This window comes from Nesoenas mayeri, assembly GCF_963082525.1.
Source record: "Nesoenas mayeri genome assembly, chromosome: 11".
Lineage (NCBI taxonomy): Eukaryota > Metazoa > Chordata > Aves > Columbiformes > Columbidae > Nesoenas > Nesoenas mayeri.
This window is the reverse complement of record NC_137563.1, coordinates 18,009,548-18,032,031: the sequence shown is the minus strand read 5'-3', so window position 1 is coordinate 18,032,031 and position 22,484 is coordinate 18,009,548. Positions and strand designations below refer to the sequence as shown.

The 22,484-nt window shown below is 38.8% G+C and overlaps 1 protein-coding gene across 6 annotated transcripts in view; it reads left to right on the top strand.

The window, feature by feature from the left end:
* HMG20A (high mobility group 20A) overlaps positions 1-22,270 on the top strand; it is a 39,952-nt gene extending 17,682 nt beyond the window's left edge. For 5 of the 6 annotated variants that reach the window (XM_080351034.1, XM_080351035.1, XM_080351033.1 and 2 more), the window contains exons 3-11: positions 2,922-3,017; positions 5,119-5,266; positions 6,634-6,849; positions 9,770-9,902; positions 10,249-10,280; positions 13,932-14,007; positions 14,878-15,093; positions 15,734-15,877; positions 18,109-22,270. In XM_080351034.1, the coding sequence (XP_080207160.1) occupies positions 2,929-3,017; positions 5,119-5,266; positions 6,634-6,849; positions 9,770-9,902; positions 10,249-10,280; positions 13,932-14,007; positions 14,878-15,093; positions 15,734-15,870 (1,047 nt within the window). In that variant the 5' untranslated portion in view covers positions 2,922-2,928 and the 3' untranslated portion in view covers positions 15,871-15,877; positions 18,109-22,270. Of the gene's footprint in view, positions 1-2,921; positions 3,018-4,595; positions 4,686-5,118; positions 5,267-6,633; positions 6,850-9,769; positions 9,903-10,248; positions 10,281-13,931; positions 14,008-14,877; positions 15,094-15,733; positions 15,878-18,108 lie in introns of those variants that run through there. The other variant, XM_080351037.1, reaches the window with a different exon arrangement.
* The last annotated feature ends 214 nt before the right edge of the window (positions 22,271-22,484 follow it).

Below are 22,484 nucleotides of genomic sequence, written 5' to 3'. Positions count from 1 at the left end.
TAAATCACGTTTTTTTCAAGCACTTTATCAAATGCTGCTGTTAAGAAGTTAATCAGTCTTTCTGTATTCTTTAGTTGGTTGGTTTGTTGAGCCAATACAACTAGTAGTGTAACAACAGTACAGGGAACTCAGAGAAGGTGCTCTAGTTTGAATTACTTCTATTTGGAGGTGGTGCTCACTTGCATTGAATTGTAGTGCTTATAAAGGTTTAGAGTTAAACATCAGTTTCAGTTTCGTTTTTGCATTTGGGTAGGTACTAGCCATTGAAGAAGTGTGCATTGTTTCCTGTGCCTTGAATTTAGTCAAGTGTGTCCCATTAGGTGCTTTAGCCAGAGTTTAAATTGACAAAGCTGCACAAATATTCAGAACAAATCTAGATGAAAGTTGCCAACTGTCCTTTTGAAGTCCTGTGAATTCTGTAAAGGCTCAAGTTTGAGAAGTACCAATTCCCTTCCTTCCTCATTACTGTTCTTTCCATTGGGTTTTTGTTTTGCCCATTTTGTTACATTCTTGAAATGAACATGTAGCTCTGCACTGGGGTTGAAACTAGTGGCTAATGGCTTTGGAGCAAAGGCATGGGACAGTTTTACATGAAAATGTGACTGAAAGACTGAGTAAGTTCCAGTCTGTTCTCAGTGAGCTTTTGGGGAATAGTCTTGTTTTCTTGCTTGCTGGAATAGATTAGAAGCCATTGCAAAATCACTGATGTTAAATTTTCTTAAGGATGTGGCTGAGTATCAATTGAAAGAGTTAGTATCTTTATCATATGGGTTAAATTAAAAACAACAAAATGCAGTGTGTGTTCTATCAGCTTCCTGTGCTTGTGTGCTGTTTATGGTTCATGTCCAGCTGCCTCCCCACAGTCTGAAAGCAACCTTAGACCGTGCTGCTGATGACTAACTAGATCCAGATGTGTCCAGGCAAATTGGGGACCTGGTGAGAAGGTCACAGTGGGCGTGAGGGACGGAAGTGTTTGGAAATGATATGTTCACATGTAGAAGATATATATTTTAAGGTGTGTATTAGAGTGATAGGTGCCAATAGATTGACAGGGTGAGGCTGAGAAGAAGTCTTTGACCCCTAGAAGGCTGCTGGGAGTGCATGGACAACAAAGCAAGCTGTTTTGTTTTTCAGACCTGTATACAGCTTTCCATATGCACACAAACATATATAAATAGATTTTTGACTTGAGTAAGGCATTCAACACAATCTCCCACAGCATCCTTATAGCTAAACTGAGGGAGTGCGGTCTGGATGATCGAGTAGTGAGGTGGACTGGGAACTGGCTGAAGGGAAGAAGCCAGAGAGTCGTGGTCAGTGGGATGGAGTCGAGAGAGGTTCTCCTGCCCCTCTACTCTGTCTTGGTGAGACCACATCTGGAATATTGTGTCCAGTTCTGGGCCCCTCAGTTCCAGAAGGACAGGGAACTGCTGGAGAGAGTCCAGTGCAGGGCAACAAAGATGCTGAAGGGAGTGGAGCATCTCACTTATGAGGAAAGGCTGAGGGAGCTGATGCTCTTTATCTTGGAGAAGAGGAGACTGAGGGGTGACCTCATTAATGTTTACAGAGATACAAAGGGTGAGTGTTAGGAGGATGGAGCCAGGCTCTTTTTGGTGACAACCAATGATAGGACAAGGGGTAATGGGTTCCAACTGGAACACAAGAGGTTCCACTTAAATTTGAGAAGAAACTTCTTCTCAGTGAGGGTGACAGACACTGGCCCAGGCTGCCCAGGGAGGTTGTGGAGTCTCCTACTCTGGAGACATTCAAACCCGCCTGGACACCTTCCTGTGTAACCTCATCTGGGTGTTCCTGCTCCAGCAGGGGGATTGGACTGGATGATCTTTTGAGGTCCATTCCAATCCCTAACATTATGTGATTCTGTTTTAGTCTAATTGCTTAAGCTTCCTTTTTTGAAGATATTAGGACTTATACCTTAACTGACAAAGCTTAAAGATTTTATAACATAAAGCAAATCTTCATTAGTCTCTTACTTGACAACTGCATGAAACAATTTATGTTGTAAAATTAGTAGCTGTGCTTAAATAGCTTTCTGGGCTTCAGAGAGGAGCTCCTTCAAATGAGTTGAATTCTCAGATTTTCCTGTAATATAGGAAGCCCCAGCTTTGTTGTGGATGCTTTTCTACATGTTAGGAAATATTTTTCTTCTTTCTTTAGTAATTAAAATCCTATATATTCCACCACAGTATTTTGCCAGTTTTCCTAGAAGCATTGTATTATTTGAGTTTTCTTCCCTTTTATGTCAGAAGTACTATTATAGTTTTTGAGAGAAAGCATAATGTGCAGTTCTGGTTCAGAGAACTGCAGATGTTGCTTGGAAGGGACATCTGGAGGTCATCTTAGTCCAGCCTCCCACTCAAAGCAGGACTGTTGCCAATGCTTGTTTAGGTCAGTTACAGCTTTGTGTAACTGAGCATTTAAAATCTGCAAGCCAGAGTTCCTTCTTGAGGTAGAGGCCTCAAAGCTATACTCAGCTCATGGTAGAGCAGGAATTAGATTCCTTCATTCCTGGTTGAGTTTGTCTTATACATGAGCAAAGGGTATTTCTCTGCTGGAGTTCAACATCTATGCCATCTAGAAGCAGTGTGCTTAGCTTTAATAATTTTCTGGATAAGGAATCAGAATGATGAGTCTCTTAAGGATGTGACATTGGCACAGGGCTCAGTTACGAGGGAAACTCTGAATTGAAGCATCATTTATGATCTTTCTTCTCTGACCTTAAGCACAGCTGCCTGTAGCTGTCTGGCCTCCGAACAGATCCTATGACCAGCCAATTGGTTTACAGGGTAAAAAAAAAAAATCTGTGGTATGTTGTGATGTTTAAACTGAAGTGCTGCTGAAGGGAAACAATTAGATAATTAACTTACCTTTTTTCTCCTTTTTAATTTTTTTTTTTTTAGCAGAGGTATGGAGAACTTGGTGGCTGGTTCCACCCTTCCTACACTTTTTGCAGATGAAGATGGATCTAAGGAGGGTGGTGAAATTACTGTAACTGGGTAAGCAACTACTTATTTTTAACCTTCAGCTGATAGATACTATCTCTAGTCTTGCTAATTAAATAGTTTCAGTGGAAGGAGGGCATTCGAAGTAATCTATAAAACAAAAAAATAAATCCAACAAAAATGAATGCTACAACGCTCCTTGGCCTTGATAGAACATCACAGGACTCTATTTAGGAGAAACCAGGACTCTTGTGAAATGATGGGAAACTTTCCGTTAACATCTCTTAGCTTTTAAAGTTTTGCTTCCTTAGGATCTATCTTTAAGATAAATCTAGATAGCATGATGTGAGCAGAGAGGGAGGGGGTATCTATTGGCTACAGTGGTCCCTACTAAATAAATTATTTCTATTAAAGATATACCATTCATCACTGATCTCTGAAAATCACTGAGAAAATGACGTCTTTGGTGTTTGTCAGACTCTCTGCTTTTACAGACTGAAACAGTGGCCTCTTTTAAAATCTCACTGACAAAAGAAGTTGTCTTTTAGGAATATGCAGGATTCTTCCTGTGTTTTGATACTTGAAGTTTCCTTTCTGTTTTGTAAAGCCCCAAGCAATAAAATTCAGAGTTTGCAGGTAAAGCCCTGTAAAAAGGAATACGGACACACTTGCTTCAAGTAGGTCTGAATTTACATATCTGGGACTTGAAACCTGTTGGTGCCAAATGAGGTACATGTTCAAATTAGGTTTGTGTTTAAGAGGTATTAATGCGGTGAATGATCTTTTGTCAGCTTTTGCTGCAGATGGCTATGTTACATGGAAGATTTCTCTCTATGTGTAGTTTAGAAAGCTTTTCTGCTGAGGGTAATGGATAGGAAAGCTGAAATGTTCTTCAAACTGTAACAGTGATTCTAAGAAACTGTATTGTTCCATTTTCTTTTTGATATACACCAAATATGATTAACTTACAGGAGTGTGTATGCTTTGTTTCCTTTCTCCATCTCTAATTGTTAGTAATATGAACTCAATCTGATATCTGAAGGTCAGGAATGGATCTCTACAGCCCTTGTATCTTTGCCAGTAATTATGCCACAATTGCTGATTATAGTGAGTAATGAAAATATGCTGTTTTCTCTACTTGAAGTCACATTTTCCTGTAGGCATTCAGCTAACAATTTTATTAATATATCTCAGTTTTCTATAGCTGTATTCTACATTAACAGGAACAATTATTTTGAATATTTAAAATTTGGCATGCATGTAAGCAGCTGTAGATCTGAGTAAATGAACAAAGTAGACTTGAAGCATACACTGCTGTTATAGTAATTTTTGTGAATGTAACTGGCCAAGGCCAAGGAATCTGTAGCCTGGCTCAAGAAGGGATTAGAATCTGAGAGGAGTCCCAAAATCTTTTATTAATTTGACCACTGAGTGCAGTGGTGAGAATGACAATGGGATTGTTGCTCCAAAATGGGTGCTCATTTCTCTCTGCCTACCTTCAGAAATATTTCTGCATGCTTGCTTGGTTTTTTTCTTACCTCCAGACAGCTTGCCCTTTCTTGGAGTAAGGCTGATGGATAAAGCTTTTACAGCAAAATTAAATAATGGCTGTTCAGGAGCCTGTTGGGAGCTAGTCATGTTTGTGCTTAAAATGCCCACGTGTATCAACAGGAGATTATGTTGAATGAAGTGCAGTCGAAAACCATATACAACCACAAACCTGTAAGTGTATTTGTGGATAAATATATTAAATGCATCCAGAAAGGTGTATATTGGTCAAAGATGAAACCATTCATTTCAGATTCCTTATGGTATTTTTAGGGAAGCGTCGATTCATGCTTTCTGATTTCTGATCCAAACGTTTACTTGCTTGACAGTTGTTTGTATAATCAAAAGCTTCAGTAAAAATGAAACAAAATAACACTTTAAAAGTCAAACTGTCTTTGAAAATTCATAGTAACTATGGTAGTTATAGCAGTTACTGGGATGAAACATCCAGTTCTTCAAAAATGATGCTTTAAAATCTTTTTTGTTCCTTAGTAGTGTAAGAACCGAATATATTTACAACGTTTTTGCACATTTAGAAGATGAGTGGGGAAGTGATTTAGCAATATGATGGTTTAATTTTTTCTTTGGCTCTTATGTGCTTTTTCAGATTAGCTCATTCTGAGAGTTCGTTCAGTGGCGGAACTTCACAGTCTCTGAATAACCCAGATTTGGTGGAGGATTTGTCACAGGTTCAGCAGCTGCAAAATGAGTCCTCTAATACTGCTGAAAACACTGAGCAGAAGCCTGAGGAGGAGGTGAGATGAAATAATAGTGACTTTCTCAATGAAGCAAAACTGTGGAGTTTTGTCATTTTATTTTGCCTTGCCTGTTCAGATTCTTTTGGATAGGATCACAAATTTTCATGCATGTGCCATTTTCATCTTTTGATTCTCTTGAGTTTTCTCTGTGTTGCACAGCTGCACACAGATGGCCAAGGAAGGCTGGTGGTCACAATGTAGAGAGAACAGCTCTAGCTTAGCCAGCATGGTCTGCAGGCTGGTGCTGCAGTCAGTCTTTTTTGAAGACTGAATGTTCAACTGCCACAATGTATTTTACTCTCTTGTGAGTCAGTGGGACTATTGTACTCTCCTTGGAGTAACTAATGTCTTTGAAAGCATTATGCTTAATACTTTAAACTGTGCCTTGTTTACCATCCCACACTGATTTTTCAGTGACTAAATCATGAAAGGTCTGAAGTTTGATGTGAAAGTAATTTTGGTTTTTTTTTGGTAGAGGCATTTGATATTCCTCCTTGTAGTCTGTCTTCAGCTGTGAGGTCCTTGTTTAAGGAAGGAGTAAAATTCCAGAAAGGAAACTAAAACATGATGGCAGGAACATGTTGATTTGAGGAGAGATTAGAAGTACTGAAACAGTTGTATTTGTATAGCATAAGGAAATAGTGTTATCCAGAGATTACTGTAGTAGTAGTATGAAGCTGAGAGGATATGAGTGGTAATTACGGCATTCCTGTGAACTCATAGTGTGCCACAGGTGTATCTTACAATGTTCCCTCCTTTAGAGTCTGTTCTTCTCTCTATTGGAGGCGATTACTGAGAAAGAAAGCCTATAGAACAGATTAGAATAGAAAAGCTTATACACTGTCCTTTCACCCACGTTTTGGGCAGAGAATGCACAAAGATGAAAGATTTGGAAGGGGAAAAATAACTAGTTAACAATTGTTAACTAAGGGAGAAAATCTCTTCAAACATGATATTCAGGCAAAAGACTGGAGGGGAAGGGTATGTGAGGGTGAGAATAACTTAAAACCAAAAAAAACCTGAAAACCAAACACAAAAAAAAAATACTTGCCATTATATTAGCTAGGATGATAATTTAATGAGTTATCAGTCCTCATGGTTTTACGATTGGAAGTTGATGCAAATGTTATTTTCTTTTCCCTGTGGACTAGAAGGTGCTGCAAACAGCTTTTCACAATGAGGCTTGTTTGGCTTTGCTTAGAGGAAAGTCAGGATTGCTCCACAGTAAGATTTGAAACTTTATATCTGTGGAGAGGTTGTACTGCAGCAACGTACTCCTGGTGAAAATGTATGAGTATTTATTCCTTCCAGGGGTGGTAACTCTTTTCCTTCAATCTGAATTTTCTTCCATTTTCATTTTGCAGCAGCAAAGAACTAAACGAGGAGGCTGGGCCAAAGGGAGAAAGAGGAAGAAACCCCTTAGGGACACCAATGCCCCCAAATCCCCCCTCACAGGGTATGTGCGATTCATGAACGAGCGTAGGGAGCAGCTTCGAGCGAAGAGGCCTGAAGTCCCTTTCCCAGAGATCACCAGGATGCTGGGCAATGAATGGAGTAAACTGCCTCCTGAGGAGAAACGGGTATTGTTAAACTCCCTTTCCTTGTTGGATTATGATTACTGTTAAATGGGAATATTGTTCTTTAGTGAGTAAGTTAACATAGGCTTTTGATGAAAGTTGTGTTTAGGAATATATTTCAAAATAAGCGACACAGGTCCTCCAGAGTTCAAATAACAAACCCTGGTAGACCCATAGCATCTTATCCAGGTGTGACTAGAGGAGGACTGTGTCCTCTAGATGATACAAGAATATATTCAGAGCATGGGAGAATGCTCTAGTGAGACTTCCCATGGTTTATGCAATCCATCTGGATGTAACTCTGTGTGTAACTCAGATACAGCTGAAACCTACCAGTTTCCAAGGCCAAAGCCTTGGAAAGATTTTGTACTTCTGTTTATTTTACAAACTCATTGATCTCTTTGCTTTAGGACACCAGATGTTTATATACAAGCAGAACCAAAAGGACAGGTTGCTGCAGGGAGGTGGTTAACCTGAATAAACTTTTAGACAATGTTTTAAAGAATTGCTAGGCCTAGAAAGAAAATTGAGATCTGTATGATAAACAGGACAGTGAGAGTTACATATTCTAGTTTCTACACACATTACCTCAGGAAAAGTGTGGGGTTTTCTTTTTCCAGCTTTCAGTCAGCGTGAGATATTTTCTAATTGGGACTACTGTGGCCTTCTGCACTGTCTAATTCATGAATGAGGACCAAGGCAATGTTTGCTCTGGTTCTTTAACTCCTGCTGAAGTGGACCTTGATGTTGTTAATGAGTGTCTTGCCATCCACCATCCATCTTACCTTATTGCCTGTTGGAGATTACAGCAAAGCAGTAGTTAAATCACCGTGCAGCTTGATGCTATTATGTGAGTTTATCAGGACAGCTAAGCTTTTGAAAATACTTTAAGGACAAAATAATACTAAAAAGTCTATGATGGCTGGATGAAAAATGGGGTGATGCAAAAAACAAGAGTTCCTTTTGTTGCTTTTTGCTAAGCTTGTAAAATAAAAATTGTACAGAGATATAAAAAGGTGCATAGGCATAGTCTTTTAACTGTAATGGAAAATGTGTGTCAAGGCAAAGCGGTTGATTTGGTAACACTTCTGTAGTGAGAATGATGTTGCTGTTGTTTGGGAGAGGAGGAAAGAAATTTTTCTGCCCCTCTACCCCTTGCCCTTAACCTATTCTTATAATGTCTGAGACAGATTTTTTTGACCTAGGAAAAAGGACATGGAGTTCAAATCTCTCTTCTATGTGCTGCTTTTTCATTCTTCAGAGAATCTGTCCTTTTTTGAGTAAAGCTGTGAGTCTCTAACCTATAGCGTGTCAGGGAAAGAAGGCTGCTGAGCACTTCCATCCCTTCAGTTTCTCCTGCCCTGTTTTATTAAGTCAGTGAAGGCCACTTCTTTGTCAGAATCCATCTCTCTAAAATGATGGCCCAAAATTCTTGTTGAAGCTGACTCAGCTTGGCTTTGGTTGACTAACAACTACAAAGTCATTCTCCTGAAGCAAGCAGTGGAGTCACAGTATACTACTGCTCTGCAGGTTGGTGTCCCATAATCCAGCAATATTAGCAAATTAGCTGTCTGATGTCAAAGTTGAGGGGAAAGTCTCGCACTTCACCTGTTCCAGCCCTGTAGTCTTGCTGCTTCCCTTTGTATAATATTTAGCAAGCTTAAGGACGGGTCAGCTGAGCTGACTGGACTGACCAATAGTGAGTCTCCCCCAGAAAAAGACCATTGCTCTAGTCATAAAGCAAACACCCTAATAATAATTCGTTTTGCTATTCCCCTGTGTGGGGAAATATCTAATGAGATGTATAGGTCTGCAATAGAAAACCTGGAGCATCTTCTTACAAGTAGCACTGCGGAGCTCATTCTTACTGATCTGAAACACAGGGTAAGGAGGAAAAACTTGTGCTGTTTTTAGCTCAGCTACTGCAGCCTTTCAACAGCACATTACTGGAGATGGGAAAGGAGAATTAATGTCCTAGGGAGGAATGCAATGTCCAAATCAATGCAAACCCAGCATCACCAAAGTTGTGCCCCAATCTGGAATGTTAAGTGTTCTCAGCAGGGTCAAAACAATGTTTCAGGTGCATGGAATTTGTAAGTTATTATGTGTATTGTCACGCCAACTTAAAAGAGCAGGTCACTAAAGTCCAGTCTGATTTATTACTTATTTCCATTTAATTTTCAACTCATTGAGGGAAAGAATTCGAAAGCCAACTTTTTTCTTGAAAGGATTACATTGAGTGTTGTGACTGCTCCTTAAATGGTTATCACTTCTCCTTAAGAATTCTCCAGTTAAACTCCTTCTGTAATGCAGATGTATGAATTATCTTCAGGCTAGAAAAAAATTAATTCTTTTAACCTAAATGGAGATAGATTAAACTGATATAACCTTCTAGGCTCTTTTATCTTTATGTTACTTTTTTCCAATAGTCATTGTGTTTTGTTCACTTTTCAGATGGACAAAGTATGTGATTGTAGAATGGTAGTGCTTTATTTGTCTGTGGGGCATGAAAGCAAGAGTGTATGGGAATCCTGCTGTTACAGATCCAAACCTTAAAGCATGGTGTTCTTGTTTGGTGGCATTTAATCCCAGCCACAGAAGGGCAGTTCTGAAGTATTTGTTCTACGATGTGTAGGTAATATTCAGTTGAGTAGCTCAGTAGCAGGTTCCTTCCGGGTGTAATAAAAAAGAGTTAACAGTGATTGGAATAAAAATAAAAAGTGAGCAAAGGGGGCCTCAGAAAACAGTTATTTTATCCAGAGATCTTATGTCTCTGCATCTCTTATAGATTCTCATTGTTTCTTCACTCCTTTTGTGTTTGCATAGGTGAAATGGATCAGCACTTCATCTGACAAGTTGTTTTTCTTCCCTTCCTCCTGAAGGGAAGGAAACTCCCTGAAACTCTTGGACTTTTTTGTTTCAGCGATACCTGGATGAAGCAGACAGAGATAAGGAGCGTTATATGCGGGAGCTGGAGCAGTATCAGAAGACTGAAGCCTACAAAGTCTTTAGCAGGAAAGCACAGGACAGGCAAAAAGGCAAATCACACAGACAAGGTATTGAATGGGACAAAAATATGTACCCTGCTAGTCACGTAGCCTGATACTCATTTAAAGGCTTGTTAAGAAGTGAATGTGTTCTTTCTATGGCATTTACATCAGCTGTGTGTAAAGTGATTAGATTTATGTAAATTTAACTGTATATAGATTGTATTGGAGGATGTGCATTAAAAGCATCAAAGTTACACACAGCTTCTTTGTGACTTGTTAGGAAGGCTGCGCAAGTTTTCTCTTTATAACTGTGGTGTAATTATGGTTGTGTAACTGCTCTAATTCTTTGGTTCTTGATTTATCGAATCATTTGTATTCTGGGGGAATATCTTGTTTGTGTTTTCTTTTTCAGATGGAGCAAGACAGCCAGCCCATGATCATGAGGTAAACTTCTTCATTCTACCCTTACATCAGTGAGTAGATTTTCAGATGATGAAAGTTTCTAGGGAAGTCAATAAAAACCAGTTTATGCCACTTGAAGACCCTAATCAGAGGTTTAGAGTATGAATTCTTCCATTGCGATTTTTGATCCAAAGCTAAAAACAACTGAGTATTCTCATGCTAACATTAGTACGATAAAAACTAATTTTAGTAAGTCTTTGGCAGATACAAGTGATCTAAGATGAAGTGGGAGTGTAGGGTACATTTAAAACACAGATCTGTTTTGTAATGTTAAATAAATGCGTGCAAGTCAGTATAATTGAGCCTCTGAGTATCTGGTGTGTTAGAGGGTCAACTTGCAAGAGTTTTACTTCGGAGTTTTTCAAAGCAGAGAATTTTATTTATTATTTGGTAAGTAAACATCTAGGTAAAACTTACAAATATCTCGAGATACAGATAAACGTTCCAAGTTAGCACTGTTAGGTTGCTGGTTTGAGGTGCTGATTTTCTGCAGTAACATAAATGCTTGTGGCATCCTTGAGAAGAAAATGTGTAAAGCGGCCAAATCTTTAGGAGATCTTTCTTAAACCTCAGCCCACTTTGAATATGGAAATGTTGGAAAAGGGTGATAATATCTGGACATAAGTTGCCTATGCTGTAGTTGAAGAGACATATCACAAATCTCGTGCATCCAGGTGGCTGTAGTATCTCTTCCCTTGAAGTACTGAAACTTTCTCTCTGCAGTTGTATTACCTAAGGCCACAGAGCTGTCATGGTTACCAATAAGTTGCAAACAAAGCAATGAAAAATCTTGTTTATGCTTAGCCTCTTCACTTGTAAGCAGTAGGCCTTCATGAAATATCTGTTTTTCTTTGTGAGTTTTTTTGCCTTGGGAAAGCATTCAAGTTGCTTTTTAATGTGTTCATTACATAGTGACAAGGCTGTGAACTGCTGAGAGGCAGCTACTGGTCTTGTCTATGGAAAATATGTTTCACTTCCAGGAAAATGCTTTGGTAGCATGTTTTTGGTATGTCTTTTTATTAACTCTTGAAGGAAGGACTTGCAATAAGATCAATCTTCAGAAGTACATGGTCCCCAGGATTTCTCATTCTATAGGTGCTGAATCTTAGTTTAGCTTTAATTGTACGAAACCAGATTACTGAAGGCTTCAAGTTCTAGTTTGTGGTGTTTACATAACCTTTAAATTATACAACTGGCAAGCTACAAATTCAGAGTCTTACCGCTCATCCTTTGAACTCAAGCTATCATTACTGAAATCTCACATCATAAATGCAGTTAAAAAGGAGTCCTCCATACCCTGTGGGGCTTTAAATCTTCATCAGATAGTTAGTACATAGTTGAGCTAGCAACATGTTAGGCAGGCATTCTCTTCTGAAAGCCTGTGCCTTTGACTGCTAAGCATTTTTCACCTTTATATTTTAAAATTCCACATGCTTATCACCTGATGTGCTTTCACATCTTTTCTGCAAGGGAGTCAAGTGCTGTAATCCTGCACAGGCAAGGAACAAGCAGAAAAGATTGATTGCTTTTAGAAGTATGTACTAGAGTTGTTATTGGAAACAAGACTACAGCTTTTAGTTTTCTTGCTGCTTTCTCTTAGCCACCTGACTATTATTATTGTGTTTATGAGTAATAGGTATGATCAGATTAAATTATTTCTTGAGAGAATATAAGAACAGAAGGTCAAGGAAACCTTTCCTTTTCCCCTTACTTCACTTAGATGTTTGTTATTTAGTTTCTGTGAATCAATGTAGACCTAATTTGAAGTATTGTATATAGAGGTGACCTCCAAAAAGTTTTGCAATGAACAGTTCAAATACTAATTATAATAAAAAATAACAAAAGGATTAGTCTTGGGAAGGTGAGATGATGTGATCAGGAATCCTAGCAACACTCTACTTGCGTCTTGCAGAGCTGGGAAGGTTTGTTCCCCTCTCTCTAGTCCTGCCTATTTCTAGTGCATCCCCAGTTGATCCAGGCCAAGTGAGCTTTGAGCTCTTGCTCAGCAAATACAGAACTTTCCAGCTTTAATTCTACTAAACAATAAAACTCAGCTTATCTTTTACTTTAAAAACAATCAATTGACAGTCTCCTCAGGTAAAGACAGATCATCTGAATTTCCATCTAGTCTTGTCTATCCTGGTTGACTGCCAAATGGCATTCAGCTCACCCCATCTAGCTCCCTTATGTGGCAGACACCAATTTGATACTCTGAGCTCAGGTGCCAGAATTTCCTTATCAGCTCTTAAACATTTATGTTTTTTGCTGGGCACCAAATCACATTTGACACTACATAATTTTGGAGCATGAATTTATGGTACATTATCAACTGCGGTATTTGAGAGGTTTGAAAAGCTTTTGTTCTCCGCAGAGATTATCTCATGTTTAATGTTGTTTCTATATTAAGTAACAGGTTGATTGTAGTTGCTGCAGTTGATCAAACCAAATTTGCATTGACTTTGTTGGTAGCAACGCTGACTTTAAAGCAAGCATTAATTACCATTGATTTTGACTTGCAGAAATGGTGACTGAAATGTACTATAGTAGTTTTTTTTTTCCTTGAGTCAAATTAGGTTTTTCAGGTTTTTGACTAAGTTATAGAGCATCTCCTGCTTTTGTTTTTTTTTTTTTGGTTAAAGAAAGCCTGTTATAATCACAAACCATAGATGGACTTTGTATCTTCTGCATCCAAAATGCTCCCAGATTTTAATAGCCTCAAGTTCACGTAGTTAAATTCACCAGCTTTCTCAGAAATTAGGTGAAGAGATCTGTAAGTTGACAGGAGACCCTTGACTACAGCCTTTATGTCAAGATGTCCACCTTCTTTTGTGTCTTCAAGTGAAAACATTTTGCAGTTTTTGCTTTTGCAGAATGCAGGAGAAAACAGTCCAGTTGCTTGAAACTCTCCTCACATTAATACATACCTGCCATAGCGTGGGTGAACAGCTGCTTTCTAATGGCAAAATATGCCTATGCATATTCACCTTTATCCTTCCAAGATACTACATATTCTGTAAGCAGGTTTCCTCATAGATTCTTACAAATCATATTTATATACTTTTCAATAGTGGCAGCACCCATCTAAATGTTTCAAAGAAAACATTTCTTCCAGTTTGGAACAGACATGTAGATTGGTACTGTGGGGAAAAGTTGCTTATTTTTCTCTTTTCTTTTTTGCTTTGGTAGTGAAAGACAAAGAACCATGAAACTTACTGTGCATTTTGCTGACTTTATCCCCTGTTGGCTGATATTCCTGTATAGCCTGTTTCAAAATGTATCAGTTGGTTGATGATGGATTGTTTTCCAATGGAGAGTAAAAAGGAATTCAGATAGTTTTAAAACTGAATTATTATATTGTGTAATGTCATTGGGGAAAGGGTGTATTTTAATTTGTTGTATGATATTTCTTGATAATGCTATTTGGCCTTTATTAAATCTGTATCTTAAAATGCTGAGACCTACCCTTTGGTCTTTCTTGGTGGGAGCTGAAACTATCTTCCATCCATCCAGCTCTTTATCTGCCTCAGTTTTTGATCTTCCTTCTCTTTCTGTTTTCTTGATCAAAGCAATTTCATGAAGTCCTGAAAATGAACAGTATTTAGCTATAATACATATTACTCTTTTCTTTTGTAGAAGGAAGCAGATACAAAGGAGAGATCTGTTTTTGATATTCCAATCTTCACAGAAGAGTTCCTGAATCATAGTAAAGGTAAGTTAAACTTGTGCAGGGCTCCCTCTTTGCTTTCCAAAGGTTTTGCCAGGTGCTGTCCAGCTGAAGAGCCCTTGTACTTGTCCATCTCATCTCAAGTAATGGCTTGAGTAGAGTTGGTCAGTGCTCTGACATTACTTCTGTACAACCACAATGGCTGCAAAAGCAGTTTTTCCTGACTTTGTTTTCCACAACTGTCCTTTTTGGAGAACGTTTTTGATTTTAAAGTTCCACATGCTATTACTCCAGGCATTCTAAGCTGGATCCTGCTGTTCTTCAGGATTAACAAATATCTAAGATATAGCATGATGATGATTCAGGCTAGTTAGCAATATTTTTTTTTTCCTCTGGGTATGTTGGAGATTCCGCTGATGTATCTTCTGTTACTCTGTTTGGTTTTTGTAGCTGCATCTACCAAGAGTTTAGGATTTTTTTGCCAGATGTCCCAGAGACTTTCTTGACTGAACAGACTTTAGATTCAGATACTTTTCCTGATGATCAATAGAAATGTATTTTTGTAACTGGTATCTTTTCTGCAGGCCTCTTGCCACCCCTGCTGTGCTGTGTTGTACTGAATGCATTTGGAATCAGTCTTGCAGTCTTCCTTCCTAATCAATTCCCCTATTCACTTCCATTCTGATACTTTGAATGTCTTCTAATTTGTCTACCTCTCTAGAAATTAAGTCTATTTAAGTACTACTGTAGGCACTATTAGCACTCCATTATATGATGCTTTTTAATCTATAAACCAGAACTGCACCATTTGTAATCATCAGCTGAGCACTCTAGAACATTCTGCTTCATTACCTATCAATCATAGTTCTGTTTTCTATAATGTTTTACTACATGGGAACGGCTTGATATTCACAGCACGTGAAGCTGAGCTGCGGCAGCTGCGTAAATCCAACATGGAGTTCGAAGAGAGGAATGCTGCTCTGCAGAAACACGTTGAGAGTATGCGGACAGCAGTGGAGAAATTGGAGGTAGATGTGATACAGGAGCGTAGCCGCAACACGGTGCTGCAACAGCATCTAGAGACCTTGCGCCAAGCCCTCACAACCAGCTTTGCTGGAGTCCCACTACCAGGTAAGACTTTTTTTTTGGCTTGTGACTGCCTGACACGTTAAATTTAACTTGTGATGTTTGTACAATGAATGTACAGCATGTGGCCTGCTGTTGGCTGTTTCTGAGCTGTTGTTGTGTTAGGTATTGAAATCTTAAAATGAGTGCAGGGGAAGGTTCAGTGTCAGTGCTTTATTTCAACATGTCTTTTTTCTTATTACTCTTACTCTTCTTTTCCTAATAAAGTGAGACACATATTCAGTCCTTGCTCTCCTTCATTTGTTTTGTGAAAATGTTACTAAATAGAAAAGACAGGACCTGCAAGTTCCTTGATTAAAAGGAAGGTTGCATCTGTGTTGTCAGATGCCAGGGAATCCGCTTAGATACTATAAATGCCCATCTGAATAACTTTGTTATAATCAACTGTGAGACCCAAATCAAAGAAAACCATGCTTCATTAGTCCTGATATCCTTGGAACTACTCACTTTGTGGAGTTAGGAGGACATAGTTTTACAGAATCTGTCACAAGAGGCGGTGCATGCCACAATCGCCTCCTATAGCAGCTACATGTTGGCACAAGTTGCCCTTTGCATAGTCTTAACTTTTTGGAATAGCTGTGGTTGTCTAAATATTATGTGGTTCATTTTACTATGTTAACTATAGGTAGCGGCGAAACACCCACGATGGAAACTATTGATTCTTACATGAATAGACTGCACAGTATTATTATGGCGAACCCACAGGAGAACGAGAACCTTATAGCCACAGTCAGAGATGTGGTAAACAGACTTGAACGCTAGTGATGGGGTAAGTGCTTGCTCCTGGCCTGCTTCTGTTTGGCATCTACTCTGTACCTCTGGCACTTGTTCTGACACTGATTCTTGTGCTGATCACCATATTGTACAACCAAAAAAGTTTTCTTCCTCAAAGCCACAGGAGCATGTTGATTTGATGAAAGTCAAATGGATTTAAAAACATCCAGCAGCATTAAAGGGTTCTGAAATTCCTCTTAGTTCTAAGATCTTTTGTATAAAGACATAAATAGCTGTTTGTCCTGTTATTAATTGTATTTGTGCAAGGTAAGAATACTGACAGAATGGTGTAAAAAAAAAAAAGTTCTGTATTAATGATGGTATCTGATGATCACAGAAGTTTATTTGTCTCAAGAGGTTACAAGTGAACTCATCTCTGTTATAAACTGAAAATACCCTACAACTACCTGCTCTGTAGCACCTGTAGTCAAGCTCTCCTGGTTATGAAGGTTTACATGCAAGTGAAGCCCTGGTGTGTAGTTCAGGCTCTATGTAACATTTGCTGAGGCTTTAATGATCATGTGGCTTATGCACCGATTATTACTGAGTTCATAGTTCTCTATTTTTGCTTCTGTTTAACAGCTTAGAAAACTGTAATAAGGAACCAGGTAAAAAACAAAACAAAACAACAAAGAAATACCAGTCTTTCTGCATTACTGTGCTGCTTTGCATTTCCCACACCACTTATTCCCCTGCTTCCCCCATGATGCGCAGCACCAGACAGCCATTAGGAGTTTGCCTACTTCTGTTTTAATTATGTACGTACCTGGATTCTTTAGACATTTATTATGTAGAGACCTACTATACATGTCTTGAATAATGTTTAGAAATGCAAATAAAGCTGCGTTGTGCCATCTGCAAATAACCAGACAGGGCTTTTCATCCTTTCTGATCCTGACCTTTTGTGATACTGTGTAGAACAGTTAATTACACGTTCCCCATTATAGTGTGGCTTAAGCTAAAAGATCATTGTCCTTCCAGAGGGTAGCCAGATGGAACGGACTATAGTTCTAAGAGATGACGGAGCTCCCAGCAGAATAAAGAAGTGCCTTTACTGCTGCTATTTATGAAGGGAACAGCTTGTCGATCCAGGTCTGGGATTTTTCAGTAGCTCATCAACCTCCTCATTTTCATATACTGTTTTCAATTAGCACTCTTAAGCTCGGAAAGAGAATCAGGGGATGGGGAGGTTTTACAGAATGTGTGAGAGGAAAAGCAGTTTCTCGTCAATCAGTTATTAGAAGGGCATGCCAGGCCCTGAAACAGATATCTGTCCTGTAAGCACCTTGCCAGAAAAATCATCTCAAAGCTACTAAAATCTAGACTTTGGTTCTCATGTCAGGCAGGTTCTTATTTCCTAAATGACAGACAGTTTCGGTGTTCCTAAAAATGCAAATATCTTTTTCTTGGATAAACTGTAATTGGTTTGGAAAAAAACAAATAATTCTTGCTTTAGAATTTCTCCTTCTACTTTATAGGTGAAAAATTGGACTCCATTCCATTCTACCCTGGCCTATCATTTCCTTCCCTTCAGCAGCAAAGCAGTACAAGGCAGTTAAATGTAATTAATAATCACCTAGTTTCATTATATAGATATGTACATGTGACTAGATGTAAGTAATTCATAGGACTATTAATTACACTGACATTCAGCTGGCAATGATTATATTTTTTGAAAATCTTAGAAAGGAGGAGGGATTGGGCTTTATTTGGTGTAAACCTAGGGAAAAAGTAGGGCTTTCCTAGAAAAGAGGAAAGCTTTGCATAGAAAGGTTCAGCTGGCATCTGATAAACTGTATCAGCAGACTGTCATTGTCCCTTTATTAACACGCATATGAAGTATATTCTCCTAAATGTAATCTCTGTCAACCAAATGGTCTGTTTGAGCTTGACACATTACAAATCAACTTAATAGAAAAGTCCATTTAGTATGATACTCTTGAAAACCACTGTACTTCACAGACCTGAAGTGGGTTTTGGTGGCTCAGTACATTGTAAGGAGAACTTCTTTGTGCACACAGTATGTGGGGAGAAGATGAAATTTTTAATTATTAAGCGCTCTGGATGGAAACAGGAATTTGATTACAGTTCTGTCTCTGTAGGCTTATTTGCTAGACTTATTAATACTGTGCTTTCAGATAAACCATCCGAAAAATAATGTCACGGTGCCTATTTAATCCTGGCAGATGTAGTCTTCTAACACTTATTTCTCTGTTTCGTCTGCAGGTCTCGTGACCCAGGGATGCTTTACAAAATTTTTTTTGGCCAGTGTGGAATAAGAAGCCATGAGGGAAAAACTAGGGGTGGGAGGCAGAACTGCAGGTTTGTCCTGGCCCCTGCCGTTGTGGTTTGTCAGTGAGACAAACAGATCAATGCATTAAAAGGTCTTAAGAAGCCACGGATACCGCCCACTAAACATTTGGAACTGTCCTCTGTGTAAACACTTAAGAGCATGCAACTTTTGTGCAATCTTCAGTTTCTTACTGATTTTGCTGGGTGTAAGGGTGCATACGTTTTGTGGACTGGCTGCCTATGGAGATGAAATCTCGCAGTTTGTGAAATGAAGTCGGCCTATGTGCTGTAGTAATAGTGTTGATGTGTTATATTGCTTACTGTCTTAGTGTCCTTTATTTTGTTTTCATGTTTATCTTGTGGGATTACCTTTTTCCACTTTAGTTTTCTTCTTTTGATCTTGTTTTCTGATGCTTGCAGTACTGGATAGCAGTGCCTGTGTTCTCAGCTATTACAGGCAGTCTTCCTTGGTGTACTGTCTTGTCCTACCCTGCCTGCGATGTTTATAGAAGCTTTTCCTCAGCAGAATCCTGTTTTTTGTGTTAGCCTGTAACTTCTACAATGCGAGTGTGCTCCCTGCTAGGGACTGGCTGTGGTTGGTGATTTGTGACTTGATTCTAAGACAGATCTCCTCTCTCCCCCCTCTCTTCAAGCACCTCTCTTGCACATAGCATCCTACTATTCTGTGAAGATCTCCTGTTACTTCTTGAAGATATTTGGTGGAATATTTTACTCATTTTACTACTGCAAAGTAGTAAGTGGTAATCAAGACAGGAAGTGAAATGTTAGTTCTTTGCAGGGAAAATGCGAATCTCCATTTTAGACTGAAAACATAAAGCTTGCCCATCCTCTTGGTATGTTACTTGGCCTGGTTTAATGTTACTGCCTGTTTTTTGAGAGAATAATCTCATGGTAAGAGTGGTATTCTATAAAAAGAGAAATGGGCAGGGGGACTGCATTTTTTTTCCTGCTGTCCTGAAATGGCAGTGCTGGGAAGCGATATGCCTGGAAGCAGCGCATGTGTTTTCATATGAACTATTAGAGCAGGGAAGCTTATTAGCGGCTAGGTACCTACGGCAGCCCACAGAATTCTACGTTACAGCCCGTAAGTGCCTTCACCTTTTGCATGTAGCCTGTGGAGCCTACAGCATTCAGCACATTATGCTCCAGTGTGACCTAAATGGCCTTTCACTCGCATCAAGTAGAACTCTGCATGCTTGAGTCTGTCATCTTGCTGAGCTATGCTGTACCTCCTGTCAAAGATGAAGGCACCTACTGTCTGCACTAACGCAAATCATTTGCTGCCCCTTGTCAAATTGTTCATTCAGACTTTGGCTGAGCACTTGTTGGATATCTCTGGGCTTTATGGTAGTGGTTGAAATGCTATTTTTCCACATGACAATGTCCTTGATCCTCCTTAAGAAATCTTTAAGATTTCCCTGTTATGAATTGGAGATTGTTTTTGTTACTGGCATGCATTGAAGTCAGCATCACTTTAATGTATCTGTAATGCAAGTATTTGAAGATAAAAAGCAGTTTCTTCTTTTCCCACACATGGACTTCATGCTTGCCTGAAGCCATCTCCAGATCAACACCTTGTATGTCAGGTCTCTGCTTAGTCATGGGTTTATTGCTGTAGCCAAGCAGCAGGGTTTTCCATGTAAATTCAAGTCTTCCTTTAGGGAGGAAACTGCTTTCTGTTGTCTTTGGTCTCATTTTCAAGACTTCACAAAAAGGAACCTCAATTTACTACATTGACCTCCACTTTCCTCAGCATGGATGAGGCCAGCTGATGTTGGCATGAACTTTTTTAGTGGATTCTATAACGAATACTGTGCAGGGAAAAAAATCCTGCAGGTTAATCATGTCTCCAGAAGAAGCACCGATATTTTCATCTCCTGTGTGTATCTTGTTTTTTGGAATTGATATTTGACATTTATTGAAGTGGCCAAAATGCAGTACGTAGCCAAAAGTTGATTTACAAAATGTTGAAGTTCAGTCTGTGGCATATTACCTAAGACCTGGAGCTGTATCCCACAGAGACTTCAGAAATCGTGATGTGATATGGTAGTAGGATGCAATTCCAGACTGTGACATATCCATGCCGTAAATAAGGTCTGGTGGCTGCAGGCTGCCCCTGCCTAACTAAATTCAATGCAACTATCAGTTCGTGGTACACTGCTAGTACAACATGCTGTCGAGTAGCATGCAAGCATGATGGGATAAGAAATCTAAGACAATATTGTTAGCTAGAGGCTGGCAAATCTTTTTTATACAAGGAATGCAGGGAGGCATCTGGGGAAAGAATAAGTTCTTGCTTACCGATGATGTGACAGATGATGTTTTGTCTCATTAAGAAGCTTCTTATTTACATTGATTAACCCTATAAAAATGGATTTTGTCTCTCCAGTGTTTTCTGAGTGTCACTTCAGTTTACATTTTTCAGTGTTGGCTGATAAAGACATAAAAAATGAAGATGGTGTCAAAGAGAAGAACGAGATTAAATGCTGTTGTCACTTAGAGAAATGTTAAGAGAAATATATGAAAACAGAACCCATTTGCTGGATTAATGTGTTTGGAATTGTTGAGATGCCAAGTTTTCTGTACCATGTTTTTGTAATTAAAGTTCAGAGTTCCTTTGTTTTTTTTAAGAAGTTGATGTGCTTGGTTGACACTTGCTTCATTAAAATTGTTCGACTTTGAATCCATTCTGATTCAATTTTAACTGCATTTTCATGAAAGAACCATCACTAGCATTGTTCCTTTGTCTGAGGGATTTTGTCAACTTCACATTAAGCTTTGAAAGGAAATAATATGCACCTTCCACCTCTCCATCCTAAGTATATCTCCCTCTGAAAAAGCTAAGTGAAGTGATTATTATTTATAGTGATGAAAGCTTCAGATATCTTTGGTTATAGCTAATTGTTATCAGGGCCCTTCTTGTCATCTTTGTTCCACAACTTTAAAAATGTCATTAATCTCTTTCCCTCAGCACTTCTTTGACATCCCTGTCTTCCTTTGTCCTCCCTAATTTCCCACCGACATATTTATTTTCTATTGCTATAAGACCCTTCTGTATCATACCTGTTTCCCCCTGCTTGGTTTTCTTTTTCTCTACTAGCTTTTTATTATGCATCTTCTGCTTACTGACTATGGAACCAAACTGTAGCCTTTGGGTGTAGGTCCCCTATGGAGGAGTTTGGGTGACTTCTGCCTGCACTGGTGCTCTTTCTGAAGTCACAGTGCTGTAAGAAACAACCTCTTTATATTACTTTTGTGGTCACATCTCATTATTTTGGTTGCCAAATTAACGCCTGTTCTTTCTGTATAACAGCAGGCTTGGTTCAGATACTATCTGCTCTCTGGGACATACTGCACATTTAGATTTACGATGCTTTGGGGAATTTGTAAAACACCAGTTACAAACAGATTAAGATATAAAAAAGTAGAAGGAATCTAGGGAAATCTATAGGAGAATAGCTGCTGTGTGACACTGGGAAGGTCAAGATAAAAGCAAAGTGTACAGACCTGGAGTTAAAAAAAAATAAGAGCAAAGCAGCAATAAATTGGTGATAAGACAAAGATCTAGTTCCCTTTCTAACCTCTGGGGCTGTACATGGCATCGGGATCTGGTGGTGCTCAATCATACTCAATCAAAGACAATGTAATGCAGTGTGGGATCCCTACTGTTTTTTTTTCTGTTTGTTACCCCCTGTTGGCTCTGCTGCTGGTCATTTGGATTGATGGTTAATAATTATTTAGGAGAGGTTAGGGGGATTTGAGGGCTTTGGGTTCTTCTGAGAAGAAAAGATCAATTCTTCTTTCCTTGGGCAGGTTCCTGCTGGTAATGTATTTGGAGTCTGAAATTAAGTCTTTTTAAAATCTTCTGTTTCAATTCAGTTGTATCATTCAGAGTCGGCAATACACTCAGGCCTATCCTCTACTTCTATAGAATTTTTCTGCTTGTGAACCATGAATGTTTTTGCTGCTTCTTTCTTCCTCATTTCTCATAGTAATGAAGGTTTTTGTAGCTTTTTAAACTTCTTTTAATATACTCATGGTTTACCATCTAAATTGCAAAATCTCTGGATTTTGTATATATTGTACCATTTGGGTATGGGGTAGGGTATCCATATCCATTATGTAATACAAGGACTAACATTTATATAAACTGATTTATGGGTTGTTTCAATAAACCTGTCACTCTTATGCTGTGGGTTTTTGGTTTTTATCATGGTTTGTGTATCTGAAGATATAAAAATTGGAGTTGGTGGAGGTTTGAAGCTTAAGTCTGCATTATTACTGGCATA